General features: G+C 44.4%; 3 protein-coding genes across 5 annotated transcripts in view; 2 read left to right on the top strand and 1 right to left on the bottom strand.

Moving 5' to 3' along the window:
- Positions 1 to 280: 280 nt before the first annotated feature.
- On the top strand, positions 281 to 627 carry pde6hb (phosphodiesterase 6H, cGMP-specific, cone, gamma, paralog b; the record flags this gene model as incomplete). The annotated part of the gene is made up of 2 exons (XM_083930734.1): positions 281 to 423; positions 510 to 627. The coding sequence occupies 2 exons, from the start codon at positions 281 to 283 to the stop codon at positions 625 to 627; spliced, it is 261 nt and encodes an 86-aa protein (XP_083786860.1).
- A 3,237-nt stretch (positions 628 to 3,864) lies between these two features.
- Positions 3,865 to 9,387, top strand: LOC310959420 (retinoic acid-induced protein 3). Its single transcript, XM_083930754.1, has 4 exons — positions 3,865 to 4,132; positions 4,969 to 6,173; positions 7,700 to 7,755; positions 7,941 to 9,387. The coding sequence occupies exons 2-4, from the start codon at positions 5,036 to 5,038 to the stop codon at positions 8,016 to 8,018; spliced, it is 1,272 nt and encodes a 423-aa protein (XP_083786880.1). The 5' UTR covers positions 3,865 to 4,132; positions 4,969 to 5,035; the 3' UTR covers positions 8,019 to 9,387.
- A 1,987-nt stretch (positions 9,388 to 11,374) lies between these two features.
- The window catches only part of LOC310959560 (RNA binding protein fox-1 homolog 2-like), a 50,158-nt gene continuing 40,519 nt past the window's right edge, over positions 11,375 to 21,013 (bottom strand). For 2 of the 3 annotated variants that reach the window (XM_083930945.1, XM_083930947.1), the window contains 6 exons: positions 20,388 to 20,444; positions 19,952 to 20,099; positions 18,789 to 18,831; positions 16,592 to 16,695; positions 14,260 to 14,335; positions 11,375 to 13,956 (listed from right to left, as the gene is read on the bottom strand). In XM_083930945.1, the coding sequence (XP_083787071.1) occupies positions 13,912 to 13,956; positions 14,260 to 14,335; positions 16,592 to 16,695; positions 18,789 to 18,831; positions 19,952 to 20,099; positions 20,388 to 20,444 (473 nt within the window). In that variant the 3' untranslated portion in view covers positions 11,375 to 13,911. Of the gene's footprint in view, positions 13,957 to 14,259; positions 14,336 to 16,591; positions 16,696 to 18,374; positions 18,418 to 18,788; positions 18,832 to 19,951; positions 20,100 to 20,387; positions 20,445 to 21,013 lie in introns of all 3 variants that reach the window. The other variant, XM_083930946.1, reaches the window with a different exon arrangement.

The raw sequence follows: 21,013 nt of genomic DNA, 5'->3' as shown, positions 1-21,013 counted from the left end.
GCCAAACTCAAAGTCCGAGTTCCCATTGCACATGACATCCCCGTTGTTCTAGAAGGGCAATTAGTCTGCTGCGGATCAGAGTGGGATTAGAGCTAATCTGGCTGTTTAAACTAATCTGCATAATCTCCACTGATTGGCATTGAAACCCGGGAAGGAAACAGGATTAACAGAGGGCAGCAGAGGATAAAAGAGGAGAAGGCGGACGAAAATGAAACTGCGATCTCTGTGTGATGACACTTTTCCAAAACTGTCTTCCGTCTTTTAGAGGCCCTTAGCAGAAATGAACGCCGCCCCCCCTGCAGGAAGCGCCCTGGCTCCTACTGGAGGAGCTGGCCCCACCACACCCAAGAAGGGACCACCCAAGTTCAAGCAGAGGCAGGCCCGTACATTCAAGAGCAAGGCCCCAAAGCCAGGCCAGAAGGGGTAAGAGAACATTTCCATCTATGCAGATGTATTAAATGTAAACAGTCAGATCAAGGCCACTGACCAATTGGTTTTCTCTCCTCCAGCTTTGGTGACGATATCCCCGGCATGGAGGGTCTTGGCACAGACATCACAGTGGTGTGCCCATGGGAAGCCTTTGGCGACATGGAGCTCAGCGACTTGGCCAAATACGGCATCATCTAAACCTGCTGCCTCCTGCCTTCCTTGCCTGCCTGTACCTCTCCTCTGTCTAATCCTCTCCACCCTGCCCCCCCCTCCCCCAGTCTGGTACACCATGATAAGGTTGCTAGCAAACCCCCTTATACCCTCTCGTCTATCTACCTCATGCTTCACTCCACTAAGTGGATGGAAAGCATAATAATGTTGTTCTTTTTATATTATTATATGATACTGTTTATATAGTATATATACTTGAAATGAGAAGACGAGAAAAAGAACTCCACATACCTTTCTCCCTTTCCCCTGCATCCCTGCATTCGGACTCCCCTCTCCCCCTCCACCACTCCTACCCCACGGCAATGGACGCAAGCAAAACACTAGTTATTACTAGCTTGTATTTGCTTCTAGCTGTCTATTAAAATGTAAATATTTTGCTCTCAGCGTTGAACTTTTTGACCTTGTCTTCCATCCTACCTTTTGTATTTCCTCCCACTTTTATTTTGCTTTGTATTTTCTATGCCTTGTGCACAAGGTCACTGTAAACACCAAGGAGAGTGTGCAATATAATGCTGCAATGGTGAGAACTACAATGTTCTTTCTCGTGGTCACGGAGGATGAACTCCCTTTATCCCATCTCTCTCTCTCCTTGCTGCTATCTGAACCCACGTCCCTCCTTAGAGAAAACTAAGGCATATACATGTTTTGTGTCACATGCACGATACCAACTGAACTGTCCTGATAGCTGCATTAAAATGTGTATATTTTAACTACTCATGTTGTCCATCCTTTTTTTCTGGGATACCTTATAAAAGATGAAAAAAGCATGGCAGGCGTGACATTAATCAAAGGGAAACAATGACTTGATATCAATATTTACGCCCTTGGATGAGAAACAAAATGACAGTCCAACATTTCCCAGCAGTCTTCTATCATGATGATATTTCCTTTGTTGTCTTAACCACAATGTCGTCTGAGTACATCTAATAATAATTACCGCTCATTTAAGACTTCCTGACATCAACACACTCCCACAAGGTTCTTTGTTGGAAGGGGAAAAGGAATCACGGTATTAACAAGAAACTGGTTTCTTTCTCATAAATTATACATGCTAATCTGCTTGAATGAAATATGAATCCAACTCTGACATCAACCCTCTAACAATATTGAATATTAATTTAAAAATATATTATATAATAGATTGTACCATGGTCTGGGTGAATACTTGATTCGGATTGCCTGCAGGGTGCCCATTACAAAGTGTTCATAATAACAGTAACAAGGTCTATCATTGAAAATCTTGATATTGATTTGGGGGACAGTGCCATGGCTGGATAGTTTATCTTGTTGATTAACATATAGCCTAGTAGAAATTGTATTAACTGTTTGTCAACCATACGCAATATTATTGACTTTGAATCTTGCTAGCATAACCGTAACGCTAGCTTGCTGGCTCATAGATAGGGTGTGAATGGGTGAATGTCACAAATAGTGTGAAAGCATCGTAAGTTAGTCAGAAGGCTAGAAAGGCGCTATATAAGTACAAGTCCATTTACCATTTAGCATAAACCCCCCGACTGGAGCCCATCCCAGCTGACATCGGGCGTGAGGTGGGGTCCACCCTGGACAGGACGCCAGTCTATCACAGGACACATAGAGACGAACAGAGACAGACAACCATTCACACCTACGGACAACCATTCACACCTACGGACAATTTATGACCCTAACACCTGCACGTCTTTGGACTGTGGGAGGAAACCGGAGAACCCGGAGAAAACCCACGCAGACACGGGGAGAACATGCAAACTCCACACAGAAGGGCCCCAGTCGGGATTTGAACCAGCAACCCTCTTGCTGTGAGGTGACAGTGCTAACCACCACGTTGGTCATGAACCAAAGTAATCAACAAATGGGAAATTTGACCTGATGATAGCGCTATATCACGGATGTCAAACATTCAGTCCTAGGGCTAGAACCGACCCGCCAAAGGGTCAAATCCGGCAAACTGGGTGATTTTGCAAAGTTTGAAAATAGCAGAGAAGTCATTCATTTCTTTTTTTTTCATTCATTTCTTCCTACTCGTCCACTTGGGTCACACTGTCCTAATAAGAGTAGAAGGCCCTATGGATACGCAATTATAAATCCCACATACTTAACGGTGAAAAAGGTATTACAAAACCCCAAAAAGTGGACACAAAGTTTCAGGTGTTCTAAGAAAAATGAACCAATAGATCCAACCTGTCAAGAATGCAGTTGAAAACCGAGTCATATTGTTGAAATTGCTCTTGTTTTTCTACAGCTTTTCCCAGAAACTTGGGTTGCTATGGTTTGACTATCAAAGTGATGACATGCTATCAGCACGGAGTAACTGAGAATCCACACAAATTCATTTTTTCCATTTCCACAGTGACAGGGAACTGCGTGGGGTACTTAAAATAAATTACGTCATACTTGAATTCCTGTGGTACTAGCACACACATCAGGAACACACACACACACACACACACACACACACACACACACACACACACACACACACACACACACACACACACACACACACACACACACACACACACACACACACACACACACACACACACACACACACACACACACACACACACACACACACACACACACACACACACACACACACACATTCTGCTCCTGCAGCAAACATGCTTTTTTTTTAAAAAAAAGATGAAGCTGTGTTATGCACCACCACAGTGACTTTACAGTTGAAGAGTGACTTAAGATTCAACCGAACACACCCTATACACTCTGCTTGTACAGACATGAGTGGAGGTGTTACGTATGGGCTTGTAAAAGACAACAGTCAATAGCCCTTTCTATTCGTAATGTCCCTGGGGCAAACTCACCAATCTCAAATGTTGTTGCTGTGATTTACCAGTAACTAAGGTGACGGTCGGTCCTGTTCTGTATGCTGGGGTGAGACTGGGGTGCGTCAGTTGAACTCTCACCTGAACTCCCTGACAAAAACGAGCTTCTCACCTCCTCTGAGCGCGGATGAATATCTCACACTTCATGTGGTCAACACACTCTCCACATAAAGTCCACGTGTTATCTGGAAAAGGGATGCAAATTCTTATGGCGAATGGATTCATTACTAGGGTGGAGTGAACTCTCCCTCTCTGTGGGTGTTTGTGTGTATCATCACCTCCAGGTGTGTGTGAGCCCCACCTAAAGTCTGAGGGAGGAGCACACAGAGAGACAGGAGGGGTCTGAAAGAAAGTATGAGTTAGGGTGCAGGTTTCTCTGCTTTTACCCAACTTGTTGATGCAAGGTGAAAACAATCTGCGGCTTCAGACCTCAAGGGCCCTGTCGCCTCACACTCTTCCTGGTCTTGTGCGCTTCCTGTTACCTTGGGCTGGCAGAGATATGGGAACATCATAAGGATAGGAGGCACATTAATCAGCTGTTTATTGCAACATTTCTTTTTACTTTAAATCAAGACGCCTGGAGTGGGATTTAAAAGTGTTTACTCTCACATCCCAACGGATAAAAGGTAAGTCCCACTGTTTTGTTTGGTTTGGTCCTGCTTTGGAGATATGACTGTCAGGTGCAGCGTTAATATTTTAAATCAACCATGCATTTATCTATTTTCTTTATGATATTGAATACATTTCGGGAATTTATATGCATTCTTTAATCAGTTTTGTATAACAACATCTATTATAATTGGCTAATAATCCCCATCAAATGTCATCAACAGGCTGATCAAAACCTTCATGCCCTTATATTAAGATGAAATAATCTCCTGAAGCTGTGTGACTTCCAGCCATTGTTTTCTAAATCCCCCCCCCCACTGTTGACCTCCTGACCGCTTATACAAATGAAGGCCAGCGTCAGGGCAGAGTTGAGGGCCTGGGTCGTATTTATCGAGTGATAATTCCACTAAAGGTCATCTTTAGTTCTCTGAAGCTGAAACAAAGGCTCTGTTAAAGGCTGGAGGAAGTGGCAAGCGCCTATCAGAAGTGAATATCTCTCACCTCCAATCTGTGCTGCACATTAACCTAAGCGGATGCAGCAGAATCTAGTTACCTTTCATGTGTGCTGCTCTGTCCCGGCCTCACCTTATTGTTGCAGCTGTTTTCTCCCTCCCTTCTTAGCTCTGGCGAACACACTCCTCAGCCTTGTCCTGGCATGTTTACGCACTCCCTCCTCCTGCTCTCTTCACTCTCGCTGTCAAACCTCTCTCCACCTTTTTCTTTTCCACACTGTGACCCCGTGTTATCCTGTCTTTCTTTCTCATCCTGCTTGTTTTGCACTGTCAGTCAACGTGCTGTTAACGTGCTTAAGGAAACTCGTACCTCGATCTGATGTTGTTGTATTTTGTTTCAGGAGAAAAGATTTTCTATATCAAAGGACACTTAAAAGGAAGGACTGAATCCCCAAGTGGATTACTAAAATGAATATGGCCTTTTTATCGGAGAAGCACAAATCCCTTTTCCCCCTCCTCCTCCTCCTATATGTCCCTCTCACCTGTCTATGCCAGTCGTCCAACAGCAGCTCAGTCAATGCCACAACCAACACCCCAACCACTTCCTCTCCTTCCTCAAATGATACGTCCCTGAAGGGTGTGCCAGGCTGTGGCAGACGACTGAACCCCATCTACAGGTACCTGTGTGACCGCCGGGCAGCGTGGGGTATTGTACTGGAGACCCTGGCCTCTTCAGGCTTCCTGTTCAGCATGACTCTCCTCCTCTGCCTGCTGCTCTGGTCCCTGTGGATCTGTATTTCGTCAAGGAACCAGCGCAACAGCATCGGAGGCACGGTGGCCTGCATGTCCATGTTCTTGTTGGCCACAGCTGGGATCTTTGCCATCACCTTCTCCTTTATCATCCGCCTCACCCCTCAGACCTGCCCCACCAGGATCTTCCTCTTCAGCGTGCTCTTCTCTCTGGCCTTCTCCTGCCTGCTGGCTCACTGCCTGGCTCTGCTGGGGTTTGCAGCAGCCCGGGGCTGGGGGGAGCCCGCCCTGGCTCTTGGGCTCTTCACCGTGCAGGTTATCATCTCTACCCAGTGGCTGATCATAGTGTTGGTCCGGGACAGGAAACCTTGCGAGTATAGCCCGCAGGAATTTGTCATGCTGCAGATCTACGTGCTGTGCCTGCTGGCTATCAGCTTGATCCTCTCCCTGCACTTCCTTCACCGCACCTGCTTCACATACAGCTACACTTACACAGGGGCCGTCCGCCAGCAGAGCCAAGCACAGGCCACGCTGCTCTGCCTCACACTGCTGCTCTCCGCCTGCATCTGGGTGGTGTGGATCACTATGCTCATCAGGGGAAACCCTGAAGTGGGCCGCCGGCCACAATGGGATGACCCCGTGCTTGGCATCGCCTTGGTGGCAAATGGCTGGGTGTTACTGATGGGGCATGGGTTGTCCCAAATCGCCTTCTTCTGCAGAGGGGAGGCCAAGTCCAAGGATATCCCTCTGAGCTTTGCAGGCTGGACCAGCCCCAGCGCTGATATCCCAGGACTGGCCAGCCCCAAGGAAGGGAAAGAGAACGGAAGCTTTGAGACTGACAGTGTGAACAGAAGAGGTGAGAAGCCATCCTAGTTAGACAAACTTGGGGTCTACCTACACTTACTATTAGTACGTTGCCCAAGCATGATAAACGGTTAAAGTCATTTGAATAGTGTGAGTGCCTATGCAAGGCACGCTTCCCAGCCCCGGCCCGGTTGAAAGGGTTGGTCTACGGCACGGCACAACGAGCAGGAGCACAAGCTTAAAATGCGCTCCTGATGACTATTTATATGCAAATGATTCTCATGACAGACCTAAACTAAAATGCAGCCGAAAGGGTTGGCGGTGGTCTGAAGCAGAGGTGGAGTGTTTAACTGCAGAGTTGGTCAGATGAAAATATTCAAATGCAGTTGGACAAAATGCACAAAAACTCTGAGGAGTCTAGGGGTCTACGGAACCCCTTTTCAGAAAACAAAGCAATGCAATGACGTCAACCGATGTGTGTGTTGTATAACAACATGATGACGCATGAGCAAGGAGCAATCATGCCGTGGCATGAATCAACCGGGCCAAATATGAGTACACCTTAGTGGTGATCAGCTGACAGGTTTTGATACCGGGGCGTGCAGAAATATTGAAGCTGCAACTAGCAAATATTTTCTTTATTCATTCTCAGTTCATTTTGATTTGGTCTATAAAATGTCCAAAAATAGGGGATGATGAGAAAATGAGATAATAAGCACCGGTCAAAAACTAATTATATTTGATTTAGTACCAGAGGACAATGAAAATCAGTAAATATTCACATGGAACCAGAGCACAACTAACCAATCTTAAACATTACTTAAACACTTGATTGACTAATTATTTTAGCTCCATAGGAATAATAATAATAATAATGGAATAAATAATTAAATCAGTCGTTTTAGTTGTAAATAGGCCGACCAGCACCCTGATAGGAGTAGAACCTGACTTGTAGCAGTTCTTGTAGAGTAAATGACTTTAAAGAGAGACCACGCTATTAAGCCTGATTTTTTCTTACCTTTTGCAACAAGTGACTACTGTAGAATTATGTTGTGTAATAAAACGGAAACACAACTAAGTTTTATAAAGTTAGCAAACAGACTCAAATGTCGGTTAGGCATGCACGGAAATATCTGTCCTAAGTTTGCTCGCGTTAGCTAACATTAGCCGCCATAAGCTAGCTAGGCTGTGGCAGCAAACCTTCTTTATTAAATACAACACAGCTTTTTTTTTTTTACAACTTATTAATTCAAATTTGAATTTAAGGGGGAAATGTGTTATTTCTTCGGTTTCAGACTCCACATTGGGTACAAATAACAGAATGTGGAAATCTATTTGTATTCTGCTAGTAAAGAAAACTGAAAACTGAAAGCAGCAGAGTCCGGCCAGCAAGCTCAGATCCACTGAAAGACATCATTAATGCTGAATTATGACCACACGCTAGAACGATTATGGATCTGACGTCCAACATTTTAAAACAAATGTGGCTATCAGTCGCCCAGCTCTCACTGTGGGCCTTTATGATGAACAGTATATAATGAAGCGATAATGAGCTAACTGTGTCATGTGTCCCTTCAGGCAGGAGGACAGGGCAGTCGCTGCGATCACCCTACGAGTCTGGATTCGCTGTGACAGTGAGTAATAAACCATTAGGATTAACGTTTGGACTTCACATACTCTGCAATTAAGCACCGTGACCTTTGGCTACTGACGGCAATTATAGCTAAGTTACACTGTAGGGTTGATGAAAGCACAGTTTATCATGGGTGTTAACTGCACCGACGCGATCCATGTTTGATTCTATGTTTCTGTGTTTCAGGACATCGACCCTGAAAAAGATTACACCATTCCTCGCCCGCAGACCACCAACTACCTGGAACCATATGATGAATATTGATTAAAGTCATTTATCAAATCTGGTTCTCTCACACACACACACACACACACACACACACACACACACACACACACACACACACACACACACACACACACACACACACACACACACACACACACACACACACACACACACACACACACACACACACACACACACACACACACACACACACACACACACACACACACACACACACACAAGCCAAAACTGAGGGTGACCTGACTCATGCACTTATCTGTACTTGATAAAAAAATGTTTTATGTTTCATTTTCATGCAAATGTAAATGTAAATACTTTCGTTTTGTGTTTTGTGAAATGTTGTTTCGAATGTGCCTGTAGGATGTAAAATCCTCTTTTCACAAAAGGAGAGCCTCCGCAGAGTGACTCGTGGAGGCTGGAAGGGTTCAGATAGTCCAGCTTTCTTTTGGCGGGAAATCCACATCACAAATGCTTAGTAGAAGAGAGTCTTTATGATGGTGTGTGTGTGTGTTGTAGCTCTGAAGGTATATACTAGCCCTGAGGTAATGGAGGAGGCATGAAACTGCCACTCTGAAGGTGCCAAACCGCTGAGCGGAGCAAAGGCATGTGTGAAAGGCAGAGAGGAAGGATGAAAGGGGAAGAGGAGAGGAAAGGAAATTAGATGAGACAAGCCAGGAGGAGGATAGGACAGGAGACCTGACACCACCGCGGGAAGCTCATGCCATCACTGGTTAGCATCTTCACATTTAAAGTTACATTAGTCACTTGGTTCTGTTGGTGCCGCTGCACCAAAACAATGGACGTGCTCTGTGTGCATATGATACAAGGTTTATAAGGTACGCCTCTTTCCAGCAGAAGATAGGGGAGAGCGGGGTGGTTTGAGCCTGTGGGGGAGGTTCAGCCACCCATCGTTTCTAGGCAATCACAATGCTGGACATGTGACCACACATTTGCCTCACCCTGTGATGAAGAGGCCCATAGAATAAGTGGTGAGGAAATTTAAATGAATAACAATTTCTTTGCCATCCAAAGGGATTTCATTAATATCCATGCAGTCCTGATTCTTGTTTCTTAAGTTCAAAAAGATGTCTCACACACGTTTGTGCTTCAGGAAGTCACATGAGGCTTGACTGCTGGAAGATAGAAGTTTATTAAAAAAAAAAAAAAAAATGTATGTAGAGATTTAAGAGACATCACTGTCATGCCGTCACTTTAAAGACGCCCCGGGTAAGAACTTGGCTCCACTCACCCCGCTCTCCCCCACTCTCATGACTTTCTACACATCCTGGTGTAATCAATAAAAGGCTCATCGATAAAAAAAGGTGTTTGTCCTATTCTCAAATATTTGCTTCTCCCACTCAAAATCTGCACACCAGGTACTCTCTCTTAACCAGAGTCAGGGCCGTGCCTGCAGCAAACTGGAGGCTCAACAACAGTGAGCAGGGGTGTGGATCCACACCGGAGCCACCAGGGGGCAGTGTGTAGGCGTACCAAGAAAAAGACTACACAAGTGACTGCAAAACTGCCACTGAAAGTATAATGCTATATTAAATAATATTATACAATATACCTCTTGTTTATGATATCATTTACACAATAAAGAATATAAAACGTGATTTAGATCCAACCACAATAACATTTCCAGGTAGATTCTATGATAGTCTATTCACTGTTTTCCTCCCATAGTGGCCTGTAGTGACGTCCACCCACAAAGGTCAATTCCTCACTTCAGTAGATGCTATCTTCACACACAACCCCCTCTTATCAGACAGCCTTCAATCTATTCTTCCAATTAGCCCAGCTTCAATTACTCAGAGAGAGCATGCCATCAAATTGGCAATTGGCCCCTTGTGCATTGGAGCAATTAGCAGGGATATGAGGTTTCCCGCCACATTCAACCCATTTACGGCCATTAAGTCCAGATGCAATTAAAGATTGTTCCAGATTGTTCCTTCCTTTGGCAGCAATGAAAACGTTGGAGGTGGCGGAAGAGCTTAATGCGCAGTAGAATTTGGTCAATGCAACCAGTCTTGCGGTGTAAATCACTGAGGCTTCTATCAATCCCCTGACTGACACTGGCTGTTTGGGAGGAAAGTTTGTGCACAGTGCGAGAAATGATTCCTGGTTGGCCTCTAATCAAGCTTGCAGCATTCCTCTCACCTCTGAGACCAGGTCTAATCAGAAACAACTTTATCTCCTGTGGGTGTCTCTTTAAAGCACCCTCTCTCCTGATTGGATAACCTCGTTCTAGCCAAACGCTGGAAAGAAAATGATAAGCCTTACACAATTGTGGGAAGGAAATACCATAATGGTTACCAGCTGCAGGGTCAAGACACATATCTGGCAGTGTGCTCTATGACCTTGTGGGAATCATTATAGGAGTGTGTTGGTGTAAACCCAAGAAAAGCCCAGGTAATAAGCATTCACAGACCAGTCTAAAAACCAAACAGTTTATTTATTATATACATTCAATAATAATGAAGAGAATAAACAGAAGGCAGACACAAGGATGGCAAAATAAAACACTGTGAGAAAATACATGTCACTTATTGAAAAATAAAACTTGGATAAATGAGCCTTTCGGAGCATGTGACATTAAAAAAAAAAATCCACATGCAATTCAAACTCATCGATGAAACCCCTGTACAAAAACACTCCCACTGGGTTGACTCGAGCGCAGCGCAGGGGAGTCGGGCTCAGCGGCTGAGGAGAGCCCGCGCGTCTGTTCCGGCGCGCCTCTACATCGCGCCTCTGCAGCCTTCCACATAAGATTGACTCCAATTGGAAGGGGCAAAAACGAGCCTAGGCGACCATTACACCGCCTCTACGTGAGCTCGCTGCCGACTGGACGAGTGAGGTGGACGCGTTGCTAAATGAGCGTCTCTGTGGGCAGGTTCGTGACGGTGCTCTCTGTGTGGCAGCTGCTGTCAGATCACCAGCCTCGGCTCTGCGCGGAGATCTTAAAGCAGAATTATCATTGCGTGGCCCTGCGTTGTTGAGGTTATCATTTGGGGAGTTTTATTTTCATTATAAAGGAGAACCACGGGGGTCCAGACGTACCCGATTAAACTTTACGCATCTGATATGGCTGGTGATCACCACGGCGACCACAGAGGCGCAGAGCACCGATAACCCGGACTACTGAAGCGGACAGGATCAGCACCCGTAAAGTGACTGCGGGCCCCTTGCTTCTCCCCTGAACACTCTCCCATCACATAACATCCACGTTCTTTCCTGCTCCTGCTCTGTAAACACCCCCGCCCTCCTCCAGATCGTCCTCCTCCAGCACTAGGATTTGAATTCATGCACAAATGAAAATTATTCTCTGACTGACCGACCCCCCCCCCCCCCCCCCCCTCCTCTCTCGCAAAAGCATGCATAGCAACACTTCTGATAATACTTGTAAGGAATAAGAAGAAGAAGAAAAAAAAGAGGTAACGCGCGTCAAAAATACTCATTGGACCTACTGCACACGGTTTTCACAATCATACAAAAACAACATTGCCCCTCCTCGGTTCAGCTTCACCCTGAGCGCACTGTGCCCCCTGGAAAAAGAAAGAAAGAAGAAAGGACAGCAGGTGACGTTGTTATTCTGTCAGCTAATGATTAATGGCTCAGCTTGTCACCGTCACAGCCGCGGTGTCCCTCCGCTAACCACCCACACATTGTTTCATTGTTCAAAAGGTGGCCACTGCTGGGCCGCGGGGCGCTCCTGACACCGTGTGGACGCGTCCCTCCATTTGCTTCGCCGGTAATTTGGCCCTAATGGCAAAAGCAATTCAAAACATCCTCGGTCTCTCTACGTGTCCCTCATGACTCCATCTGCTCTGATTTCCCTCGTCTGCAGCGACAACTCTGCATCGACAGCGCGTCTCACGTGTTAACTAAAAAAAAAAAAAAACAGTGAATGAGTTTGTCGACTGAATTCAATTCAACCGGGGTGTTTTTGTGTTTGTGGGTTGAGTTTCCCCAAACTGCTGCAACCTTTGAAATGTGCTCTGTGTGTCTCTGACATTTCCAAGGGTGCCGTTTCAGCACTGTACTGAAAATACAGCTTCAACCCACAGATTTTTAAAAAAAATATATATGTATATAACAAAGGCAAAAAACAACAACCACAAAACTAAGAAATACATCAGGACCAAAAATGTGCTTTCTTCAGAAAATCTTTGGAACCAAAAAGGCAAATAATAGCAATAAGGACACAGTGAGAGTATATGGAGATGGGAAACAAACAGGACAGAGGCTCGCTCTCTTAACTGTCTGCCACTTGTTTTACGATGCCTTCGCAAGAGGACTTAGTGAAGGATTTAAAATGACCTGGAAATGTAGTGTACCCTCACGCTAAAAATGATGAATATAAATACAAAACGGATAAATTCTCATTACTTCAAGGCTCCGTTACGTGACTGAGATCTCTTTGTTTCAGATATATTCTAATCTGGGCCGTTCTGTTGGGATCTACTGCTCGTAGGCCGAAATATCTCAGTGGGCCAGGAGGGATTCCCATTTGGCTGACTGGCAGATGATTAGCTTCCTGTGTGGGTGTTCCCAGCTTCAAATCTGCTAGATCTAGTTCATTTGTGTTTGATGGAGTTCTTTGTCCGCCGCATCGCTGCTGCAGCTGGAACGCCTGATGGTTTATGAGACAGAAAGTAATGGGCCCAGTCCTTTTTTGGAAGAAGTACTACGAGCAGCTCGAGGATGAGCCTTAGAGGGGAGGTGCGCTGAATTCTCAAAATGGACATCCATACAGGGTCAGTTCAAAGCGATACCACGTCCTATCTTAGTGTTGCAGTTACAGTAATAAATGGAATATGTGTGGACCAGCAATAAGGACAAAGGGATGGCTCTGTCGCTGGAGACAGTTTCAACGCATCCACATTATACACCGTGACAATTCAATGCCACTTCTTATCAATGGCAGCGAGACTTAATATATATATATGAAAGAGAAACTGAGGTGATGCAGAAAAAAAGTCACTTGTTTTTTTTCCCTTGTCATTGTCACACCTTTTTGAAATTCTTTTCATTTTTTTTTAACATTAGCTTTTTGTATTTTTTTTCTTTTAAATTCAGGTAAAGTAGTGAAATGTCGGAAAATGACAAGAAAAAAAAAGAGTTTTTCCCCATGCTGTGTTTGTCGTTACCAGGACAACAGTGGTCTCTGTCACATGCTCACAATTCCCTCCGGCTGAATGTCGGGTGTCCCGGCTTTACAAAATAACAACAGTAATTTCTACATCATTGTACTAAGCAGTCCGAGTTTCATTATCATACCACGATGCTAAACCAGAGGGATGTCTCTGCTGTACAGGGCTGTAGCTTCACCTTAATGTAGTGTTTGAAAACACAAGTACCTTTTAGAGTAATGCTGTGCTGTGGCATTAGTCTGTGCAGCTCAACACTAAAGGAAAATGTAGAGGAAACCGTATACTTGGTGTTCAGTGTAAGTGTGTCTATATACTGTAGGTCTGATTAGGTCTTACAGGGCAGTGGATATACTGACAGTTCAGAGGCGTATAGGAAAAAAAGGTGTGCAGGATCACACGGGAACGGCAGTCTCTCTCCTTCCCAGGTCCCATAGTGTTTTAAAAACCGTCCCGTAGTTCAGTGTCGCAGGCTCCAGCTTTTTATGTGGGAGACAGACACCCGTGGCAGTTTTGACATTGTTTCCGTGTCAGCGACGGACAGAAGAGTGCAGAAACAGAGTCTGAGTTGATGATGTGGCAAATGACCTCTCTCTCACCACAAAAAAAAGAAAAAAAGAAAAAAGGAAAGAAAAACAAAACAGATGAGTTGTCACTATTGTCCGCCTGCAGAAAAATGGAGGGGAGCTGCTGCCAAACAAAGAGCTTGAAAAAGGGTTTTGGAGCGATGTGAAATTCCTTGGGTGTGATTTGTGGTTTTAGTAAGGAGCGAACCTACTGTATCCTGCCCGGTATAAACTGGCCTGAAAGAGACACAAAGGACAACACAGTCAATGGATATGAAGTTACAACTATATACCACTGTGAAATAATGTGTTTATATATATAAATGTGTGTACACTTATACTACAAATACAAAAATGATTCATTTACTGGGACTGCACGTGTTGATGTATTCATTTATGCTATGGTGGAGCCAAAGACAAGCTTAACATCTTTGAATTCCATTTCCCTCTCAATAAAGAGAGTGCTGTGTATCTTTAAATATTCAGCTCATGTATGATCCGCGCTGGTTGTTTTCTAGTTGAGTGTGTCAGTTTTCTCACCATGGCTCCCACTCCGTAAGCAGCAGCAGCTGGAGTTAAAGCGTGGTAGGGATCTGTAGTGTACACCCGGCCATAACTAGCAAGAAAAACACAACATACAAGTTGTCAGACATTTGAGTTAAAAGAAATAAAATTATTAAAGACGTACCCTGTGGACTTTCTGACAATATAGTGCTCTGGGGTATTTTGTTTGTTCACAGGCATCATGTGCACGAAAATGCACATGCACTGTAAAGTAGAATATTTCCCACTGAATTGTGTTGTAGTAGAAGTATAAAGTAGCATGAAAAGAAAATACTTGAGTAAAAAACAAGAGCCTCGAACTTGTGCTTCAGTACAGTATTTCAGAAGCATTTGTGTTAATATACAGTGATATAATACAATTACCTTCTATGCTTCAAATTATACTGAGACATTTTAGACCATACTGTACAGCCCGACTGCAAGGCCAGCTTTTTGTCAATTCACAGAGAACCAAGCAAAGGTGGTGTAATGCTGCCTCAGTGTGTGATTTCACAAAGAAACACAGGCACTGCAGAGGCAAAAGAGGCATCTCTGTCTAGTGTAAGTGAGCCAATCTGCACCGTTAGAGGTAGATTATAGCAGCACAACTGTCAGTAGAGAGAAGGACAGGACGGACTGCAGCTCTGAGATATACAGGAGAATTGCATCCACCTATGTGAAGGTTTATAACCTGCAATTAGATCAATATACAACATTGCTATTGTGTGTGTTATTATTAACTTTGGCTACTTTGAACACTGCTTTGTCACTTATTGACCCTCCTGTGGCTCAACTTGCACATCCCTACTGCGTGTCATTTCGCCCTGCCGGCTTTCACACAGATGTCGGCTTAATGCTGTCACTACTCTGTGACTACGTCTGCTGTCGGCTCAGAGGCGCATCAGATCTGCCCTGAATGAGGCAGGTCTAGCTCTCCCGAAACGTCCCTAATTTGCATGTGAGCCGCTGAGGAGGCTGTTCGACTGAGGAGAAAGAGGCCCAATCGGAGAGCAGGGCCTCTTTTGTCCCCTAAGATATACCAGATTGCTGATTGGATGTAGCTCGCAGGTAAGTGACGTGTGGTCGTACCGACGCCACAACAACACAGCGAAGTAGAGTAGACATGAACGTCAACGAACACTTTTACAGCTACTCGGATCTTTAAGGCGGAGGGTTTTCTTTCATGTTGCTTGTACATAAGTTGACGTTGTGAATCATACGGCCATTCTGTATTTCTCACTTAGAGGAAGAGCAGGCTCCACTGTATCACTGATCAGCAGCGATCGAAACCCATTCAGAGTGATACGTCACCTTCGGAGTCTCGTAAATCCCTCCGGGCCTTTTTTTTGTAATGGAAACACGCAGAGTGAACGGCCTTTTGAGAGAACATAGACTGAAACTCTTCGGGCAGCCACTCTACAGGGCTAATGGAAACACGCCTAATGACTTCGTCCACTGAGCTGTCTGTCACACTCTTTACCAGATGTCCGCTCTGATGCAGTTTTGTTGTTTGCCAAACTTAAAGAAGGCAAAGAAGAAGTGTAGCCATTTTTTTTTATGTTCAGGAGTTTGACTGTGGGCAGAGGTCTCTATGGCCTGGAAACACTAGTGTGGGCACAAGATGTCACAAGAAAATTCTCAAGACTGTGTGTGTGTGTGTGTGTGTGTGTGTGTGTGTGTGTGTGTGTACTGTGATTGACTGACATCTTCTTGAGTCTCCTATTAGCTTTGTTTCACTCGTTAAGGCGATACCTTTCCCATTCTTATTAGGTAGATGGAGATTTGTGAACTTATAAATTACAATCAAAGCTCCGCCCATCTCTACCCACAGCCAGAATAACTGAGAAGCCTTAAAGAAAATACTGTTCTTAGTTAAATCTCAGAGTTAATATGTTTTCATACATTCAATTTATTACGAATGCGTTGACATTCAGTTTCATTCATTTAGCCGTCTCAGGATGTTGCCATTCAGGTAAACACTGCATCCAATCTTCTCCTAACGTACGAGATTACATTTCATGGTTACATTCCTGCTGGCTTTCACTCCTATCTCATCCATTTGCGTTATTGAACATAAATGTCCTTATAATTCTTTTGCCATTATTATTGTTCTGTTTTCAAAGAACCATCAAATAATATTTGAACCCTAGGGCTTTGGATTCCTCTTCAGATGATCCTCAGCCAATCAGTCCTGCTAAAACCACTGCTCCACCTCTGCACTCAAACTGATTTCTGACTCTACAGACCATCTTTACAGTCTGCATCTCAGCAGTGTGTGTGCGTGTGTGCGTGTGTGCGTGTGTGCATGTTTGTCCTGGGTTGACCTCACCTGTCACTGTAAGCAGCAGCTGCGGCAGTTGCTCCGGTTACGGCCGCAGGCTGGGCGTAGCGATAGGCGGCGGCAGCAGCGGCAGCAGCAGCAGGGTAGCCTCCCTAGAGACACACACAACAGAACTAAGTCATATGTCTGAGGAGGAACACACCTGGGCTAAGGTGTGTAAATGAGTGAGTGAGACTGGTGTGTATGTGAGTGTCTGTTTCTCTGCGTGTGTGCGCGTGCATACAGAAACAGAATATACTGACTTTTCATTCTCAGAAATATTATAGTATATATATATATATGCAAATATTTGTGATACCTTGCAAAATGTGTCTCTGCTTGAATAAATTCCGTATATATTAAACATTGTATTTTTACTTTATGTGATATTTCTTGCGCAATTCAAAAGAAAATGTAGCATACAAATGATATGTTTTAGCAATACTTTCTATAGCCTTGTCAGCAAAAAAGAAATGTTCCTTACATATAATGGAAGTATGCCCAAACCTGTTTATCATATATATACATTGTGAAATACAGTATGTGGTTGTGTCAGTATATTGCATTTCTTTAAAGGCGGAGTTGGTGTGGTGTTGGATGTGCTTTATCAGTGAGACAGAGAGAGGAAATTGGACTGTCGAGGTTGAGTTAGATTGTATTATTGCCACTACGGGAGAGGGGGAGGTGAAACAGTGGAAGACAAAATGTTCACACAGTTGGGGTCATATAGAAAGCTCATTGTCTCGTACGGACAGAAGGTTCAAGTAATGATGGTCAAGAGAACGCCAACAGTTTAAGGACACATAAGGAGTCAGGCGTTCTAGTGGAGACATACTTGTGACAAAAACGGCATTTGTTATTGTTATTATTTGTGTTCTTTCACATTCAGGAGACAGATGAAAAGAGAGGAGGGTGGGAAAAAAAAGTCTCACACACAAACACACCCACAAAAGCCTGCGCTGACTAACGATCATCTCCTCACACAGAGTGCATGCATGACCCAAATTAAAGCTCAAACCTATTAAAAAAAAAAGCACAACACCACTGCATTTGGACCTGATCAGAACAGAGCACGTCAAAAGCACGACAGATGCCTGCAGAACACAGGCGGAGGGGCCGGACAGATAAACGGGGTTATTAGGGAGAGAGAGCAAGGCTTTCTGGGTGAGTGGAGGGGAAGGAGGAGCACATGGAGCAGTAGAAGACTATGTCTGCATGCAGCTGATCAGCACATGCTTCGGTAATCATCCTGGGAAGGGACCGGTTGCTTAATTCAGGAAGAGACCATGTTCTTTCAACTTGAAGGATTTCAGGGTGACATTAACTGGACCCATGCTGCAAAGTGCTCCAGTCTTATAAAGGAATGATGCAAGAAACCTTTAGTTAAGTATAAACCAGAATGGTTGCATCCAATTTGTATTTTCCTGTTTTTGTGCTTGCGAAATGAAAGTTATTGTTATTCTTTTGCACAACAGAATAAAGAGTTTCTCCAAAAGTAGCCGACCAGACAAAAGAGACCAGGTTCTCTTTTGAACAAACTAGCAGGAATACACACAATACTATTTAGTAGTTTAGTAAACGAGCAAAGAAAGGCCTTCCCCGCAGTCAAAAAGAGTGCACAATTGAGTGAGTTAGTAGAAAAATAAAGACAATTTCAAAGCAGTGGTAATTTTGTTTGAAACAACTAAAAGACAACATGTTCCAGATCGTATCAGAAGATGATTCATAAGATCAGAGGAGGTAGTACAGTAAAACAATGCACACTGTGGGTTTGGTGTTGAGTTGACCCTACCTGAGGCAATCTGGGACTAAGGACTGAGTCCTGAAACACTAGTCTATAGAGAGAACAGAAACAACTGTTGTCAACCTGGATACACACACACACGCTCTTGTTCATACGCTCAGACAATCGCACACTGACGCACACCGCTGCATCCGCCCACAGAGCAGCCTTTATTGTGATGTTTGACACCCTCTATCCTGGCATTTAGATTTCACGGCTATTTTTAAAATCAGTGCAACCTATTTCGACCCAAGCTGTGCTCAAATTGCATAACAAGGGAAGTACACTTATATGCAGGCAGCTCTGTGCAGCGCATGACTGGACGCACATGCAGAATCACCCCCAGAGGAAACAAAAAGAGCAGGAGAAAGCTGTGACGGGAGGGATAGAGAGGGTGTCTTGGCGGGAGGTGAGTTTACTTACATATAAGTCTGCAGCTCCGTAAAACCCATCCTGATACACCACACTGAGAGAAGAAGAAGATGGAGATGGGAGAGAGGGGGGAGAGAAGCGGGAGGGCACAGTGGGGATGGTGTAGTGGAGGGGGTGCATACGGAGTGGTGCACAGTCCCATAACCAGGGTGGATGAAGGTCACAACACAGCAAAAACATAAGATGGAACAAGGAGAGAGGGATGGAGGGAGAGAGAGACAGAGAGAGAGAGGGAGAGGGAGAGGGAGAGAGAGTGAGAGTGAGAGAGAGAGAGAGAGAGAGAGTGTAATTATTTCACACCCATGCAGCATGCAGAGGAAATACAACTTCCATTTAAGCTCCACAACTGAACCCAAAAACATTAAACAACAGACTCATGGGGCTAATAGATTAAGTTCACTGAACTGAACTGAGACCATAAAGTGCTATTGTTCCCCAGTTACAAGAAAATCAAGGCAGTAGCTGTTGCTTTGAATGGATCTTTTTATGATGTCAGTAAGGTGTCGTTTCAGTGGAGCAGATATGGAGAGGGTATTTCCTGCAGCCCCTTTTCATATTGTTTAGCTTCATTTATATCATCCAAGATCATCATAAGCAGCCGCAAGGCCATTAACAGATAAACCCTTCTTTGATCTAAATATTGTAGCGGTCACAACCCCATTAGCCAACCATCACAGCACAGCAACGACATGCACAGTGCACAGACTGAAAACAGATCACAGTACACGTGAATAATTTGTAGCAAATCTGTGAGCAGGGTGACTGCCTCTGCATAATGAATGCATGTGGTTTGTGTGTCTATGCAAATCTGCTGATGGTGGTATCTGCGAGTTTATTCAAATGATCCTTGAATGGTGCAATCCCATCATGTGTGTCTTACTATACTGAAGAGCTTATGAACTGACTGACAATGTGCCATTTGGACTGCTGAAGAGGGTGGATAATGTGTGAGCATGAGACGCGTATGAGCACAGCTGTATTAAACAGAGAGCTGGTCAAACAGGATCTGGAGAGCAATTCTAAAAATAAATATCCATGAGGTGTTGCTCTATAGCTTTATAGACAGTACACAAAATGATGGATTTTGATGTTTTTACAGCTACAAAGTACGTTTCGTCCACAACTGTCGTTTATGAGCGGTGCGTCTTTCTTACCCAGGGTAGGTAGGTATGGCAGGCTGAGGCACGGCAGCCCGCACAGCACTGTAGACGGGCCGGCCGCGGCCCCTGAGGTGGGCACCGCGGAACGCTGCTGCTGCTGTAGTGGCTGCTGCTGCTGCTGAAGGGTAGGGGAACCCTGGGACTGAAGGAGGAGGAAGGGGTAAGGAAGGAAGTGGAGAAAAGGAAAGAAAGGTGTAACGATGCAGGCAGGAAATAACCAGGATGAGTTCAGATGAAAAGAAAGAGCAAAGAGAGAAAGGGAATAATCCAACTACAGCCTTTAGGGCTTGATCTCAATAAAAGTGTCAGTGAGGAGAAATAGGCAAGCAGTGCATAAATATAAATTCAAGACTGGAATGTGATTAAAATGTAAAGTAGGCTGTAGAGACAGATTGTAGTGTGTGTGTAAGGGAGATGGAGAGAGCCTTACCTGCGTAGATCTCTGGTCCGTACACGGCCCCCATCATAGGACTCAATTTCCACCCCGCTGACAATCACACAGAGAAGAAGGAGCACTACATTAATACAGGCAGTTCATAAAGAGCAAAGGATCCTATATTGTATACCCTGCTAGACAACACATTTTATACACACATTTCACCACACCATTAGCACCGTCATTCACAGTTATTCACCTATATTGTAGCCGTTCATAATTCACTATGTACTTTAATACCAGTTTAATCACAGTGACACAAAAGGAGAAATGGGTCAACAGTGGAACACCACAGAGCAGCGTTCTGTTCTGTTGAGGTTGCCCTACACTCTGCACTAGCCGCTGGATTCAGCTCTGGCTGCTCTGCCTGTTGGGGGCCTGTGTGTTGTCTCACAAACAGATGGTACAAATGAGCGAGGCCATGACGGAGGAACAGGGGGCATGCTGGACAACCTGAGCACATAGATCAGGTCAACGTTGGCAATACTTTATTTTAACCCCTTTATTAAGAATTCAAAAGCATTATATGTACATTCAATTCACTTTTTATAACACACTATAATAGTTTTAAGCATCTTCTTGGGCGATATATGTATATGTTGTACTGTATACCATATACC

Source organism: Echiichthys vipera (genome assembly GCF_963691815.1).
Source record: "Echiichthys vipera genome assembly, chromosome: 17".
Classification (NCBI taxonomy): Eukaryota; Metazoa; Chordata; class Actinopteri; order Perciformes; family Trachinidae; genus Echiichthys; species Echiichthys vipera.
Note: the sequence above shows the minus strand (reverse complement) of the source record. Positions and strands in the feature narration are given on the sequence as shown.

Bases quoted from the DNA above. Each gene is read 5' to 3' on its own strand.
- LOC310959420 (XM_083930754.1), top strand. From the start codon at position 5,036: ATGAATATGGCCTTTTTATCGGAGAAGCACAAATCCCTTTTCCCCCTC. The intron at 6,174-7,699 runs GTGAGAAGCCAT...GTGTCCCTTCAG, and splicing joins TGACAGTGTGAACAGAAGAG to GCAGGAGGACAGGGCAGTCG. The intron at 7,756-7,940 runs GTGAGTAATAAA...TCTGTGTTTCAG, and splicing joins AGTCTGGATTCGCTGTGACA to GACATCGACCCTGAAAAAGA.